Source organism: Parasteatoda tepidariorum, chromosome 1, assembly GCF_043381705.1.
Source record: "Parasteatoda tepidariorum isolate YZ-2023 chromosome 1, CAS_Ptep_4.0, whole genome shotgun sequence".
Classification (NCBI taxonomy): domain Eukaryota; kingdom Metazoa; phylum Arthropoda; class Arachnida; order Araneae; family Theridiidae; genus Parasteatoda; species Parasteatoda tepidariorum.
In genome coordinates, this window is record NC_092204.1 from 39,414,240 (window position 1) to 39,431,394 (window position 17,155).

The window sequence follows — 17,155 nt, forward strand, 5'->3', positions numbered from 1 at the left end:
ATCAGCCGCAAGTATACTTTCTTTAAGCAAAGTTTAGTTAAATTATATCAATCAAAATTTACATTAAAGTAATAATTGGAGTTTTAGAGAATTTAAAAAACAGAAACTTTAGAAAATATACCAACGTCATAAAGCTGTTTACAAAACACATTTTAAAAATTAAAGTTTTATGCAAACAATTGAAAAAAATTTATTAAACACAGAATTCCGAACTTTATCAGAATATTACTAAGTCACTTTTTATTCTAAACTCATGAATTACTCAACGAAATATGTGTACTCAAAAAAAATAAACTTTTAGAAATGATTATCTTTTTTTTATACAAATGTTGTTTGGAAACTTTCAAATTTTTTTAAAATTCCATAAAATATAACATATAGCACGTTCCACGTAGCCAACTGAAGCAGGAACAGAGGTCATTTTTAGATAGGTTCTCTGATGTAAAAGTTTCTCGAATTTTTGATGCCATTGTTAGAATTGTAAGATTTTTGAATTTTTTGATTTTGTAAACAATACTAAACTAACTAAAAAAAAAAATTTTTTTTTTTTTTTGCAAAGTCTGAAATAAAAATTAACGTTAAAATTTGGACTATCATAAACAAGGTAAATTTATAGAAGATGTAGAGCAAATACTTTTGTTAGTAGGTTAAACCGTTGTCCTCGTATTTGAAGCGTATATTTTGTGCTTAATCTCTAAATCAAGCCGTATTACCTTACTAATGATTAAAAAAAAACTTATGCAGTTTCCTTAAAACTGATTGATCAATTCGAAATTGTACGTAATTTTTTTTAAGAAAATTTTCTCTGACTAATTTTTGTCGGCAATTTTTTATACATTTTATTTCAAAAAATACAATACATGCTACCGCTAAAGCTCTAAAGACGTTGATATACACATAACAAAACTAATTTCCAAGTTATTTTGCAGATGAACTGATTTGTTGTTGTTGTCGTAAGCCATTAAGGCACTGGGTATGCGATTGTTCTTGTTTTCCAGTGGCGCCATCTATGGCCAAGGATTCGACTTCTGCCATTCCCATACGGCACACCCGTATTAAGTGATTTAATTCGTTTAAGTGTAGTATCAAGCATTTCCCGCATTTTACCTATGTAATATGTGCACATTAACTGCTTCCGTATCGTTTAAGTTCAAAAGTTAGTTTTTAACACAACCCTTGTAATAATATTTTATTTCAGTTTCGTCCATTGCAACATTGTTATTTAAATTGCATTGTAAGCCATTAAGGCACTGGGCATGCGATTGTTCTTGTTTTCCAGTGGTGCCATCTATTATCAAGAATTCGACTTTTGCCATTCCCATACGTCACACCCCTATTAAGTGATTTAATTCGTTTAAGTGTAGTATCAAGCATTTCCCGCATTTTACCTATGTAATATGTGCACATTAACTGCTTCCGTATCGTTTAGTTCAAAAGTCAGTTTCTAACACAACCCTTGTAATAATATTTAATTTCGGTTTCGTTCCTTGCAACATTGCTATTTAATTTATTGATGTTCAATTCTATCAACTAATTTGATTGTATTAACGGGATTCCTCAGATATCGAAAAATAAATAATAACATTATGTTGATTCAAGAGTACAGAAACGGTGCCTCTGTTCCATCAAAGATCTTAGTGTCACTTTAACAAGCACCTAGTAAGTAAGAGAAACCTGGGTAATTTGGGAAATTAAACAACTTTTGGAACTTTAAAGGATCACCCTGATTTATCTGCACAATACCAGGATAGTTGGCAGAATAACTTATTTCTACACTTTAGCGGTAACACATATAACCCTTAAGTTTAACAAATAAAAAGCAAAAGTTTGCCAAAGTTGGCTTAAATTTAAGTATCACTAATTTAAAAACAATTCAAAAACTCAATTTTTTTTAATAAAAACAATTTTTAACGAAATTTATTTTTTATTTACGAACTAGTATTTCGAATATTGTTGTACTGTTTCAAATAAAAGAATAAAATCATCCAAGTTCACAAGAAAAGTAAATAACTATTTATTTAAGACCAAAATTTAAAACAATTAAAAAATGTCATATGAAATCACTGAATGCAAATGATTGAAAGAGCTTTTTACACTACTTTTGACAACTTCATTTATCTTTATAGCTCAGAAAGAGATTAATAATCTATTTTTAATCAATCCATTAGTATTTAATTGATTGACTATTGATTCTATCAACTAATTTGATTGTTTGATTGTAGTAACGTGATTCTTCAGATATCAAAAACTAAAGTAAGAAAAATATTCCAAAATGACCACCCTTTTTATTATTTAAAGAACCTTGTTAAAATGAAGACAAAAATGTACGCAGATTAAGTATAGCTAAATAACATTTAATCTCTTTAATCTCAAATTTAACAGTTTTCTACTGAATAAGACAGATTAAATTATTGATGTTGAAAAAGAGGGAAGTTATAAGTGATTTATTAGAAATACTAAGTTTCATTAAGCAATCACGCTGGTTTTAAGGTTTATCGTCCCGCTTTCTTCACATAAACAAAAATTTTCTTAATGCGTATATATTTTCGACTTCAGTTTTAACTAGAGTTTAAAAAATATATATCAAGCGTGGTCATTACGTAACATCCTGTATACTCAGTAAATTTTATAACGATATAGTTAAACCTTAATACACATAAAATAATGCTAGAAATTCAGAAAAGAAACTAACTGCTTTCAGTAACAATAACGTAACTTAAATATGATTGGTCGAGTTTCAGTGCTTATGACAATTTCATCTTCTTTTGTAAAGAGGATAAATATCATTAATACTATACGTATTAACACTGTAACATATACTCGGTAGAATTAACAATGATATAGTTAAACTCCTAACATAAATAATGCTATAGATTTTGAATAGAAACTAGCAGCTTGCAATAATGATAACGAAACTTTAAAGTCTACAGCGTTCGCAGACAACAATGGATGAATAGCTAAGAAGTGCAATTTTATAAAATTTTAAGTCAATACATCGAAGACCACAACAATAGAAGTATAAACACTTTTAATTAAATTTCCTGAAATATTGCCGAAAATTAATTTAAAGCCAACTTCCTCGCCAGCACAAAAGAGAATAATGAGGGATAAATTTGCATTTTATTAAAACTCACACAGTTGAGTAGCTAATTAATAAAAGTTTAATGAATGATGCAGAATGAAAACGCATAAAACCAATTTAACAGTTTCAACTCGAAACAGTCTAATTAAAACCCCCAGAGTACCCGCCGTTCATCTAGTTTATAGATTACTAAATTTCCGATAAAACGAATGAAACTAAATAATTTTATCGCTTATTAAAAATATCAAAGGAAATATTTAGATAAATGAGTTCAGTTAAAATTGATGATATTAAAAAGGAGGCGTTAGAGAGTAAAAAAAAAAACAATGTATTTCGGCGAGAACAAAGAGATTTTAAATACTTAGAGTATCGTGAACAAAGAATAAAAAAGTCATTTTTTTTTCTTTTGAAAAGCTAATTTTATTAGATAAAACTTAAGAGTACATTACTATTGATTTTCATCTCCCTCATCAGGTTTTACGGTTATTCGATTATACACATAATCGAATTTGAATTCTGAATAAAATCTGTAAGTGGGGAATTGGTACTTATTACACTTATAAACTTTTTTAGAAAACCATTGCATGTTGATTATTAAAGGGAAATATATTAGTGAACTCTTCAAAATACCGATTTTTTTTCCTTTTTTGCATAATGGAGCAGTGAACATATTTTAGAACGTTATCTAGACAACTAAATTAAAATTCGTATAAAGAAAAAAGGAAAAAAATATAGATTTAATAAGCATTAGCAAACTTCCCAAGCATTTTCTGGAACTTCCGTATTTTTTAGGAACAGCTATTAAAATACTAAATATTAGTGGCAAGCATTTTATAGTATTACTTTTTGTCACAAATATGCGTTTTTAGTAAATGAGTAATGAATTTATTTAAAATGTCAAACTAAAATTGACCATGTTTGAGTTATTTTTGGCTTAATCCTTTCTTTTCCACTGAAATTTAAAGAGAAAAGATTATTATTTGAATTCATGTATCAGACATGCTTCATGTATTGGACAAAATTACTGTCCCTAATTTGAAGTAACTTCAACGAAACGGATGAAGTGAAACTGAAATGTTTTTAAAATGGGTAATGATTTAAAAAGAAAAGATTATTACTTGAATTCATGTATCAGACATGCTTCATGTATTAGGCAAAATTACTGTCCCTCATTTGGGGTAACTTCAACGAAACGGATGAAGTGAAACTGAAATGTTTCTAATACGGGCAATAATTTAAAAAGAAAAGATTATTATTTGAATTCATGTATTGGGCAAAATTACTGTCCCTAATTTGGGGTAACTTGAACGAAACAGATGAAGTGAAACTGAAATGTTTTTAAAACTGGCAATTATTCCGTGATAAATGAGTAATTTTTAAAAAAGTATTTAGTCAAATGATTTCACTTCTAAAAAAAGTTTAATTTTTAATTAAATTCTATAATCTATCATACAATCATAAACATAAAATTCAACAATAAATATTTTCTCTCATCCATAGGTCACAGACAATATTTTCAGTTATTTTGGGTGCAATTTTGCCACAGAAGGCTTCAACCAAAATGGCCCCGAAAATATGCGTTTCATAATTCACTCCATACAATGCAAAACCTTAATTTTAATCAACAAACAGCGCAATTTAATATCATACATTCATGCTTCGACAATTTAATATCATCGATTTGACTATAAAATCGGTATGGCATGTAAATTCATTGATCATTTGAAAACTCAATTAAAATAGGAGGAAGTAAAAATGTATAATTTGTTATGTCCTGCTTTAGTAATCATTCTCACGAAGTTTCAAAATTAGTTAGATTTGTTAAAATTTTCCTTTCTTTAAACTTTTGATGAGAATGTGATGTACTACAATGCATTCTCGGTAAATATTTAGCGAATTCTACCTGAATTCAATTTCCATATTAACAATACGGAGGTCCTTTACAGGAGTGGCTCAAAAGCCAGAGCAGTTAAGCCCCTGTTTGACTTACACTAGTACGCTTTTAAACAATTTGCATAAAAGCATTCCCTTGTGCGAGTCACTTAAAAGTAAAGCGGTTTGAGTCAAATAACTTACAATGGAAACAAATACGTTGAAAAATATTCGAAAACTTAGGTAAAATGTGGTATTATCCGAATATGCGATCTACCTATGTATAGTTTACTCTGCTGTAGTATGGTATTGTAGAATATACAGGGCACTAACCCCGAGAAAACATCAGTGTAGAGTATGCCAGGCAATGGCAATTAATCTTAAAAAAAAAAACAGTGTAAGATATACCGGGCGAATGTATACTAGGCAGTGATACTTAACCTTAAAAAAAAACATCAAACTAAGGTGTACCGGGCAGTAAAAGTTAACTTTCAAAAACATCAGTGTATGGTACATTGGGTAAATGTATATAGGACAAATGTATACTGGGCAGTGGTACTTAATCTTAAAATTAAAACTAAAAAAAAAATTTAAAAAAACTAATGAAAAAAACTAATGTCTATTAGACAACTAGAACACATAGTATTATAATACCAAAGTTGTTGTAATCGACTTCTGTATATTTTGATAATTAATGTAACGAGTGACAGTTTTTAAAAGTAAATGGCAAGTTTAAAAGTGCATTTTTTTTAAACTTAATCTTCAATAAAAACGAATAAAATGTGCGCTACAATTTTTCATTACAATAAATCTGCTGATGGAATTAAATATAGTACGAAGAAATTGCTCTTTTTTTTATTTGGTTGTGGTGTGCTTAAAAATAAATAATACTTCCTACCCACATGATAGTAAAGAAAATAAGACACCATCTGTAAATTCAGATTTTTACTTTTTATGCTTTTGTACAAGCAGCGAAATATACAACTGCAACGTTATAAAGCGAATAACATGCTTTAAATTTGAATCTTGTCAAATTTGATCATGTGTTAAATTAGAATTTTGACAAAAAATCATCATAAGGTAGAACTGTAGAACACATTAATAATTTTAAAAAAATTTGAAGTTCTTTATAGATTAAATTCCTTAAGGAATATTTTTTAAACTGATTTGCACTTAATCCCTAACACAAATATTAAACTGCTCAATGGAAGTTTTGTTTCAGCAATATTGATACTAAGCCATTCCCAAATGCACTGTAGCAAATTTGTTTATAAAAGTGTAAATATTTCGTAATAAATGGTAAAAATAGTTCGTAATAACTGATAGTATTAAATTTAGTAGTTAGTAAGTCAAATACAATTTGCAACATGTCGATATGTACACAACTAAGTCAATAAGTACAGCTAGTAGTAAATGAAAAATATTGCTTGATATTCCTAAAAACCTAGCAATCTTTGAACTATTGGTTATTGGTTTATTCAGAGTCAAAAATTACGTAGGAAACAATATTATATTTATCAAGATTGGAATGAATGATGTAATTATCGGTACAAATCAAACATTGCACTTTTTGTACATAAAACCATTAAAACTTCTAATATTGAGATATCGAACTAGTTCTTATTCGATTCAGAGCAAAAATATACGATGGAAACACCTTGTTCGTTTAGATTCACTCTCCATTTCCCTTAGATTCATTTTAAAAGAGACAGATGATTACCTACAATTTTTAACCATTTATTAAGAAGAGGGTACTGAACAGTATGCCACTGAGCTATACAAAACTATCTTAACCATGCTATAAATAGAGGTAACTTACGTCTAACAGTGCATGGAGATGGGTGTCATCTAGAACTGACATCAGAAATTCTCTTTCATGTTCAGGACAGTCAGTGAGGCAGTGGATGTCATCAAGGCTATCCAATACCATGGACACTGCTCCTTTGTGAAAACAAGAAACATTCCTCACTCACTAATTATTTTTATGCACATGCAAACAACAAAATCATAAAGTAACACAAAAAACACAACTATGAATCAAGTAGACAGAGTTAGTATAAACATTTTGATTAAAATGGTTTAATAATAAAAGAATATCACAAATAATAAAACTACTTTCTGAAAAACCTTAAATCCAAAACCTAAAGCTTTTCAAAAACCTCTACAAATAGAAAACAAGACATGACTCACTTAATCAAATTTTAAATTGTTACAGATGTTATATAATTTTAAATAAAATATATTAATATCATAGCTATATAATTAAAAATAACTTTTTCAGTGTTTTTCGTAATTTAAAAACTAAAACAAGTCTACATATATTTATTATTCTGAAATTTAAAAATTAAGGAAGGACTTAATAATAAAAAACTGGAAATCAACAATGATCTTGTCTCCCTATCAGCAGTTAAAAGACGTAAACTTTTTCCAAATGAACAAAAGATTTACTCAATGAAAAAAATAAGAAATCTTGTTGAACTAAATCACAAAGTACTAAATATTGCCCACATAATTTAAATATTAATAGAAAAAAAACAAGACAATTTTTTAAAAAAAATCAAAAGTAATTCCAGTTCTTTATAGTAAGCAAATATATTGCAGTTAAAATGCAAACTTTTTAAAAGAATAAAAGAAATAATTCATAAAAAAAATATTATTTTTTTTATATTCCCAAACACTTTTATAAATTTTAATGTCTATAAAATGTTTCTCAAAAATACATAAAAAATAACCATGACAAATATCTTAAATTTGGTATTTAAAAATATAGTGATTTTGCTCCCTAGTTTGGGTAATCATTCAAATATTTCAAGGAGAACTATGTACCAATGAAGAATATCGAAATCCTCAAAAAATAAGCTACTAGTTTTTTTTTTAATTTTCAACTAAAATACATTTTTTAATAATAAAAATTTGCTTGTTCAGTAAAACTAACTCGAACAAATACTTAAGTTCGAGTTGTTACTTTCACCAACCAGCTAGTAACACAATTTAGCTTATAAACAGCATGTTTTTACTTTACATGCTTAAATATACAGCTAATAATAATAAACTGCACACTTCATTATTACTTATGAGTAAAACAAGATATATTTAATGGATAGAATTGTCTTCATGGCCCTTTAATTTATTAGAAATTACTTTATCATTAAAAAAGTTTTAAATCTTCTTTCCAATCAAAACTAAAAAATTAAATATAATACATTTTGTAGAGATATATGATGAGGGTGTGTGTTTACTACATTTACTGCACTTTCACTGGGTGATTAAGAGTAAAATAAGTTATCTGATATTTGGTTATTGAATTGAAAGCAATTTTGACGCAAGATCATCTTGTTCTTAATGTCATATTTGAGAAGCAAACATCAAAAAATACTTTCGTGATAAAGTCCAAAAGCTTCAAGAATATTCAATGCTTTTAACATCGAAGTCTGCATTTAAAAATGCTTTGTTATATATTGATGTTTATAGTTTATTAATAAACAGAAAAAATATTAGTTTTATTAACTAATTTCACATTTTCTTTGTCTTGAAAATTTTTATACGGAAACTTTTAAAACAAATTTATTTTTAAATTAAATTGAAAACAAGCTATTTAACAGTAGCTTCAAAACTCTAATAGTATTAAATTTATTTTATTTTTTAATTTAATAAATTTTTTTAAATCATTATTTTTCAATGATTGCTATTTCAAATTTATTTCTTAATGAGTTTCAATAAGCAAGTACAACAAACAGAAATTTCATACAAATATAGAATCTTTTTGAAAATTTAATTTTGCAACTTGATTTTATCTTTTCAATTAGAATTCAACCTTTTAATATTTACTCTAATGATTAAACATATTAAAGACACAAAGTTAAGAATTTAAAAGAAATGGTAGACGAATTTGAAAGATGAAAAGCATAGATAAAAAAATGTATGGAAAATACAGTAGTACATTATTCAAAAACACTTACAGAGATATAATATTCAAGGCAGAGTGGAAAAAAAAACTTTTCAACTCATCAACTGTTTTTAGAAATTGGATTCATCTATTGAATCATTGCCTAGCAATTAATTTTAAATTCTTAAAACAATCCCTTTAAAATAAAATTATGAGAAATACATATTATAAAGATGAGTATACTTGTGCATTATAAATAATTATTAGAATAGAAGCATATTACGAAATTAATTCTGTCTAGTTTAGTGACAATTATAAGTTAAATCCCTCTAAGTCACTTATTGAATGAAAGGTAAACTATAAAATTTTAAATAAATCATGCAAAAAAAAAAAAANAAAAAAAAAAAAAAAAAAAAAAAAAAAAAGATGGAAGATGAAATACAGAATTACAAAGAGTGAACAGTTCATTTAAAGTAATAAAATATGTATATCCTTTTAAAATATTTCAAAATTAATTATTTTAAAAAAATATTAAAAAACAAAGATAAAAAAATCAAAAGACAAGAAAGGTATCATTAGTTAAAAATTTACTAACTGTGAAAAGAATAATTGTGCATGAGTTAAATAATGCTCATATGAAAGAGAGTTATAAAAATAGTAGATAGACCAATGGAACAAAAAAAAATCAAAATTAACATATTTTAATTTTAATGTAGAATTTGAAATTATAATGCATTTATTTTTAGTCCCATTTTAGTAAGTAGTATACTTCAAAAATATCCTTAGTTCAATTTCATTACTAATTTTTTCTCATATTTTTTTCCATTTCATTTTCTTAGTTTTCGTTAAAAACTATATAATAAATAATTTTTAACGGCAAAAAAATATTAAAAAATATTAAATACTTCATATTAGAAATACATAGATTGTTGTTGTGTTTAATTTGGAAATGTTTACATATATCCTACATTTATTTATTCCTGTTACACAAAAGCAAGTAATAAATGATCTTAAACAAAATTTTTCTCGTAGTACACCCATTGTATTTTTCTTTTTTATGTTACATTTCAAGTATATTTCAAATTTTATTGGAAAAATATTTAAAACATCATAATGCGTTATATTTATGGAGCCACGATTTATGCTTGTAAGCATGATTTAAATTATGTAACTGTTTTTTAAACTCCCTTTATCTCTCATTTTGAAATTAAATAAAATATAATGGGATAACAACATTACTAATTATAAATCTGCATAAAGGAAGGAATAATTAAATTCTAAAAAAAATCAATCGATTTATTTGTATAAACATGATTTGATCAACTTTCAAAATTACAGTTATGAATATGAGCACAAATAAATAAAACTAATTAAAGAAAAAAATTCTTGCAAATAATTTTATAAGCCTATACCTTATATTTAAAAAAACCTGTATTAATGTACAAGCAGATGGAATATTTTGTTTTTGTTTTTTCTTTCAAACAAAGAGAGAGAATATCATTAAGAGAATATCATTATAATCCTAAGATTTAAGAACAGAAAATTTAGTAGATAATGGAAAAATTAAAAGAATCATCGGCCTTAATTCTGCTTCATAAATGCATTTCAAATTAATAAATAAATAATGTAGATAAAATTATTTTACGTATTATATCAAGGATTAAAAAGAAAAATAATTTTTCACTTAATTGATAAAGATTATTTTTCACTAATTTGTTTTATGAAAAGCATTATTTAGAAAATCAGTACAGACTTAAAAAAATATCAGAAATGTTTCTTTCTTAAAAAATCATTTTGTCTGTTTTAGACTTATTAAGATAAAAACATGATAGAACAAAAAAATTATTACATATATTTACAGAATAAGAACCTATCATTATTTTTTATTGATTAAAATTATACTTCATTATAAGAAAATTAAAGAAATAAGTTTGAAATTTATTTATTTGAACTCAATATTATTAGTCATCAATAAATAAAAAGGAATAAAAACTCATAGTAATGAAGTTAGTTTACAACTATGCTAAAAAAGATATTTTTATAGAATACTTGGAAAATAAAATTAGCATAGAAATGCAGCATACCGACTCAATTTTTGGGTTTATGATTACCAATGTTGAACTCTGCAGCCTTGTAGTTTTAAACCCAAACCAGAAGACAAGGAAACTCCTGGATCAAGTATTGGGGGAAATTTGGAGAACTTTTTGATGGAAATAACTCGCATTTGCATTACATGTAGAGGAAAATAACGAAAACCTCCCACAGTTAGCCTAACAGTATGAAGACTCTAAACCATTAAACATCTACAATTAAGGATATTTTACGTCAACACTGTGGTCAGTGCTAGCCAGATGCGGAATTCAAATCAACCATTCATCGCTGGGATTCGAACCCGGTTCCCCTCATTAAGTGGTGAGCGCTCTATCCCCAAAACCACCACTTCTTAAGTGTAAATTATACAAACTCAAAATTAAATTCATGAAAAAGAAATGCTGAATAAATGAGGAAAGCGTATTCATTTAGAAGAAAAATGAAATATATAAGGCATACTTAACAAAATGTCCATTCATCAAATTTTAGTGAGATATATGAACTTCAGAAGAAATGTCTGTAGTAATTCCTCTTGACAATCAAATAGAAGACAATGCATAATGCATTAAAAATCTCTACCATTAGCCATCCCTGAATACATTTGTTGTACAAGATTTCATATATTATAGCTTTTATATGTATTTCAGCTAAGAGAGAGGGGCATTTATCTCGGAATTTCTCAATTTGAAGGAAATTTATAGGTACTAAATTGTAATATTTAGGATTTGAATAATTCTTGATACTTAATAATTCTTAGTGTATAGATTAGAAGTGTGAACAAGCAAACACCAGTTTCCATCAACAACAAAAAACTGAAATGAATGGAAATTCTTGTTTTAAGATTAAAAAGATTTAAATGTCAGGAAAAATATAGTCAAAACTTTTTTAAGTCACTTTAATTAGTTAACTTAAAGATTAACCAGGTTGTAAGTTTTTAAAATCTCAATAAAAAATAAATAGTTAAGAAAGAAAATAAAAAAATTATTTTAAAAAGAACTTTTTTTCCGAAATAAATGTCATTTTTATAGCACTAAAAAAACTATCCAATTAACTAGTATAAATTATTTTTAAGATGAATGGTTTTGTTACAAGCATGCAGATAAAAAAAAAGTATTCAAATAGGAAAACCTTTCTTAAGGTACAATACATTTTATATTACTTAAATTGAAAAGAAAAATGATTTTTAAAAAAAAATTATGTATTTTTTACAATAAAAAGTTGCACACACTAAAATATATAAAAGAAAAGAAAATCAAATATGTTATAGCACTTCAAACTAATGAATGTCAAAATATTTCAATAAGAAATTTTTAAAATTTTTAAAGCAAAGTTAATTTTTAATTTTTCAATTATATAAACATTAATAGAATTGAATACAATGTGCTTGACACCTGCTTTGTAAAAATTAAAAACATTTAAATGTTTTCCTGCTTTAGCCTGCTTATGCTATAAAATCAGCTAGAATCATGAATTTTAAATTTATTTTAATTCGATAAAATACATGTGCTAATGCTTCAAACCATTTCAATATAAGATCCAATTAAACACAAGTAACACACAAATACAAAATTTACTTAAAGATATGTTTATCCAAATTAGTGACAGCTAAAACTTGCTTCAATATATTCATAAAATTATAACTATATTTAGAATTAAAACTCATGAGAAAATTGAAATTTACTTAAGAATAAATTTAAAATATAATTATTGCGTTAAGCATTTACTTAAAATGTAAATAGTTTTTCTGTTAAATTTTCTATAATAAGCAAAGCAATATACTTATGAAATGAATATTAGCAAACAACAATAAAAGATGACAAAAAGTAATGCTAAATCATAGAATTACATCCAAAAAAAATTTAAAAATAGTTTATTTCTTGAAAAAGGATGCACACCTGCAGATGTAACTTCTTCCAAATCAATATTATCAGCATTTTCATTTTGGTTGTTCATTGTATCACAATAAAAATTTGTCCATTTGGGACTTGATACAGCAGCTATCACAGCTCCCTATAATTTAAAAAAATATATTATAAAATTTACAATTTTCTCACATAGTTTTAAAGGGAGTCAATGGAGGAGAATAGTATCTTGAATATCAAAGAAATAATTTTTTAACAAATAAATCACTATAACATTAAAATTTAAAAAAAAACAATATTATAAAAAAAAAACAATAAAATAAAGTAGTAGTAGTTCTCCAAAAAAGTCAATACTAAGTCTATAAAATATTTCTTTCAAAAAACTAATATCAGATAAAGCTAAAAATTCAAATTCTCAAAAGTTAATGAGAACAAAATCCAAAATAAAAATGAAATAAGAAATACATTAAATGTAAACGAGGTGAATAAATAAAAGAAGTCAGTAATATACAAAAATGAATATCCTTACATTAAAATGAAACTTTAGCATGTTTCAAAAAATAATATATGAAAAATTAATAATAATGAACTATATTTTAAAATAATGAACCTTAAGCACCCTTCAATACTAATTTTAATGGGAATATATTACATTCTAAAAATAACGATCCAATTTATATAAAATATGCTTTTTTTTAAATAAAATGCATTTTTTAAGCAACGATAAAGCTGGTTGGCAGAAATAACAATATATAAGAAAAGCAAGTAATAATAACAGCCTTTTACTATCTTAAATTATGTGTATAAACAGGTAAATACAAAATGTTACAATGATTTCCCTTTGGGAGTTACGTTATGTTTTAAAAATTTTAGTAACAAAATTGTTGAAAGCAAAAATAAGCAAACAATAAATATAATATTGCAATTGATAGTTTGATATCACTTTATTAGCTAATAGTTTGAACAACTGAAAATTCAAATCATGCACAAATTCACTTTNAAAGCAAAAATAAGCAAACAATAAATATAATATTGCAATTAATAGTTTGATATCACTTTATTAGCTAATAGTTTGAACAACTGAAAATTCAAATCAAACACAAATTCACTTTAAATTATAATTTTATACATGTTTGAGTGTGAAAAAAAAATTAATATTACCTTCAATTTTCTTCTAGCGTTAAATTTAGTAAGCTCTTCAACAGCTTCTTGTAAATGAACTTTTGGAGCACACAGTTCTCTATCCTGAAAAACAAGCATTTGCATTTTTACTCTATTTAATTTAAATTACCTTCATGGCTATTTGTGGGGACAAAATTACACAATCAAAATGTAACAAGAGTCTGCAAATGTAATGCAAACAAGAACTCTATGCCAAATGATGATACAAGTTTTAATCATTTTCCAATGTATATAAGCAGAATTTATAACCATTTTATCAGCAAACAGAATTTATCCCCTATTAAAATGTTGACCAATTTTGGACATAAACTAAAAGACACAAAATTAAAATGAAGAAAATATTGAACTCAAAAAAGTTTTTAAAAAAGCTGTACTTTATAAGTGGACTAAAAACAAAGAAAAAAATTTTTTAAATAGTATAACAAAACACTTAGGGCACAATACTTTGGTCAGATACTTCTGTCAGCATGTAAACCCAATTGCTCTTGCTTTTTAAAAATTAGGTAATAATTTTGTAGGCTCAATTTTTATTTTTTATTTATTTATTCATTTATTTTTTGAGATGGAACAAAACTTCATTTATTTTTTCCTTTATATAACATTTAAAAGAGGTGGTTATTTCTTTAAGAATCATGGTCATAAATAGTCTACTTGTGAAAATTGGTACAAAGTTTAGTTTCAGTTAGTTAAACACAGTTGTTATTCCAAAAACTTACATGACAAGAAGACATTTGTAATGCAAAAACAAAATAAAAAATCATGCACGGTTTGAAACAAAGCTTGTGTGGAAACTAGAATAATAAAATAAATCTTAAAAAAATATTTCAATAATAAAATAATCAATAACGAAAAAATATTTCAATAAATAAATAATAAAATAATTTTTTTAAAAAAATACTTCAATAAGCAGATTTTAGAAAAATTTTATTTTTTAAATATTAATTAAGCAAGAAGAAAATAATTATTTGACAAATATAAAATAATACAAACACAATACTACTTGCATTCGTCACAACTTCAGCATGTAGCATTTTAAATATTACAACACATACATACATAAAATATAAATCTAATTAGAAAATATCATACATAATAATTCAAGCAAGGCATAAAATGAATTAAAACACATTATGAAAAGATATGTTTTTATATAAATAAGAATAATCAAGTATAAATAAATATTATTAAAATAGAAAAAATATTAAAAAGCGAAAATGACATTTCAGACATGATTTAATTTTTTTAGGAGCACTATGTAAGTTATTAACAAAAATTGTCTCACACTTGGTTGTTACTGAGCAATTAAAGTCTATAAAATTTTAAAATCTCTCCTTTTTCCCATAAATTTATTAAGACACAATTTAAAAAATAAATAAATAGAAAATTTTCTATGAAATACATTATTTCTTTTTTAATGAATTTATCTTGATAGCAGATCAAACAATCAAAAACAATTTTTTGTTATTGCAAAACTAATACTGTTCAAATAAGGAAAAATATTTTGAGTAACTCATTTTTTGGTAATTTTATGTTACCATTGATTTTTCAGGAATTAAAATTAATTAAACTTCTATGGTAACAAAAAAATTTTAAGAAAGTGATATTTTTTATAAAAATAAAAATTCTATATTTACTTTAATCCACGGGTGTTCCAGAGCTTCATCTACAGTGATACGATCTTTTGGATTTAAAGCTAGCATTTTATTCAACAAATCTTTAGCGTGAGCTCCAATGACATCCCACTGTCGTCCAATCATCTATAAAAGTTAACATTTTACCAAGGTTTAAAACATAATAATATAGATATATGTATATAAACTGTGCATAAAATACTTTTAGAATTTACAAGCATTGATTACAGAAATAAATACTTTTATAACACAGAGAAGTCCTTCTCCAAAATCTACAAAAACATATCCCTAAAAATTTAATTAAAAAAAAAATTACAATGAATTTTATTATTTTATGCTTTATCTGCAAATAAAATAAATTTCTACATAAATTGTCTTAGTTAACAACTTTTAAAAAATATACATCATTTTAATTAGACCTTAAACATGAAATTTTGATTTATGTTTGATTATGTATGAATAACAAAAGGTTTTCAGACATAGAAACTTTTTGAGCAACCCATTTTAGATCAATCATTTGTCAATCATTGAAAATATTAAAAGGCAAAAATATTAAATACAATTTTATACATGAAAATTAAAAATTAATTTATGCAGACATTTTTTCAAGAGTTGATATAAGTAAAAACTTTTAATCATCAAATTCCTACATAAAAAAATATTATGTGAGTTATATTTATTCAATTTCTAATCACACAACTGATTAAAATTATAATGAGTTATAAATACACAAATAAGCAAGAATATCATAGACTCAGAAAGAATATTAATATATGATTTATAATTAAACCTTTGCCATCATCAAATATTTTATAGAATAATTATAAAATACCTAACTAAATTTAAAGTGCATAATTGATTAACCCAATAGCTTTTTAACAAAATATAAAAATTAATATTAGCTATAATATTAAAGACCAAAAAATTTAAGCAAACAAACATTTAATAAGATCCAAATTGGATTGCTAAAAAAATATATTCTTCCAGATCTGTGAAATATAGCGGGTGAGATAGTAAATCACACCCGAGCTATAAAATCATTTAGTGAGTTATTAAGCTTGTTTAATGTCTTGTAACAGAGAGATTTAACACTTTCACAAAAAACTTGCTTGTTCAAATATGTATACTAAACATAACCTAGTGACAAGAGTGCAATCTGCGCCCTCCCTAGAACTTGCTCAGAAAAAAAGTATATGGAACTTACAGAATACTACTTGGAAGTGCTAAATCTATCAATTAGCTTGATGCAATTCTGGCTTTAATGTTTGAGTGAATTATTCAATTTGACTAATTAATTAAAGAACATATTGAAATTCAACGTTGTGTAGTATGGTGGAAACTAATAAAACAAATCTAAATAAAAAAAACAACCATTTCTTTATTTCACATATAAAACGACACCTGTTTTTACAGGCACTGGGTTTTTACACAGATCGACTATAAATGAAGTAAAAAATGGCTTCAAAACCTTAATTAATAAGTCTGTATACATTTAGAGCAAATAGCGTAAGGGATAATAAGCACCAATTAGCTATATGGAAGCCACGAC

At 25.4% G+C, this 17,155-nt stretch overlaps 1 protein-coding gene across 5 annotated transcripts in view; it reads right to left on the reverse strand.

The window, feature by feature from the left end:
• LOC107447019 (peripheral plasma membrane protein CASK) overlaps positions 1-17,155 on the reverse strand; it is a 584,473-nt gene that overhangs the window by 479,452 nt on the left and 87,866 nt on the right. For 2 of the 5 annotated variants that reach the window (XM_071178932.1, XM_071178935.1), the window contains 4 exons: positions 15,610-15,732; positions 13,955-14,038; positions 12,827-12,941; positions 6,774-6,892 (listed from right to left, as the gene is read on the reverse strand). In XM_071178932.1, the coding sequence (XP_071035033.1) occupies positions 6,774-6,892; positions 12,827-12,941; positions 13,955-14,038; positions 15,610-15,732 (441 nt within the window). Of the gene's footprint in view, positions 1-6,773; positions 6,896-12,826; positions 12,942-13,954; positions 14,039-15,609; positions 15,733-17,155 lie in introns of all 5 variants that reach the window. The other 3 variants (XM_071178937.1, XM_071178934.1, XM_071178929.1) reach the window with 2 other exon arrangements.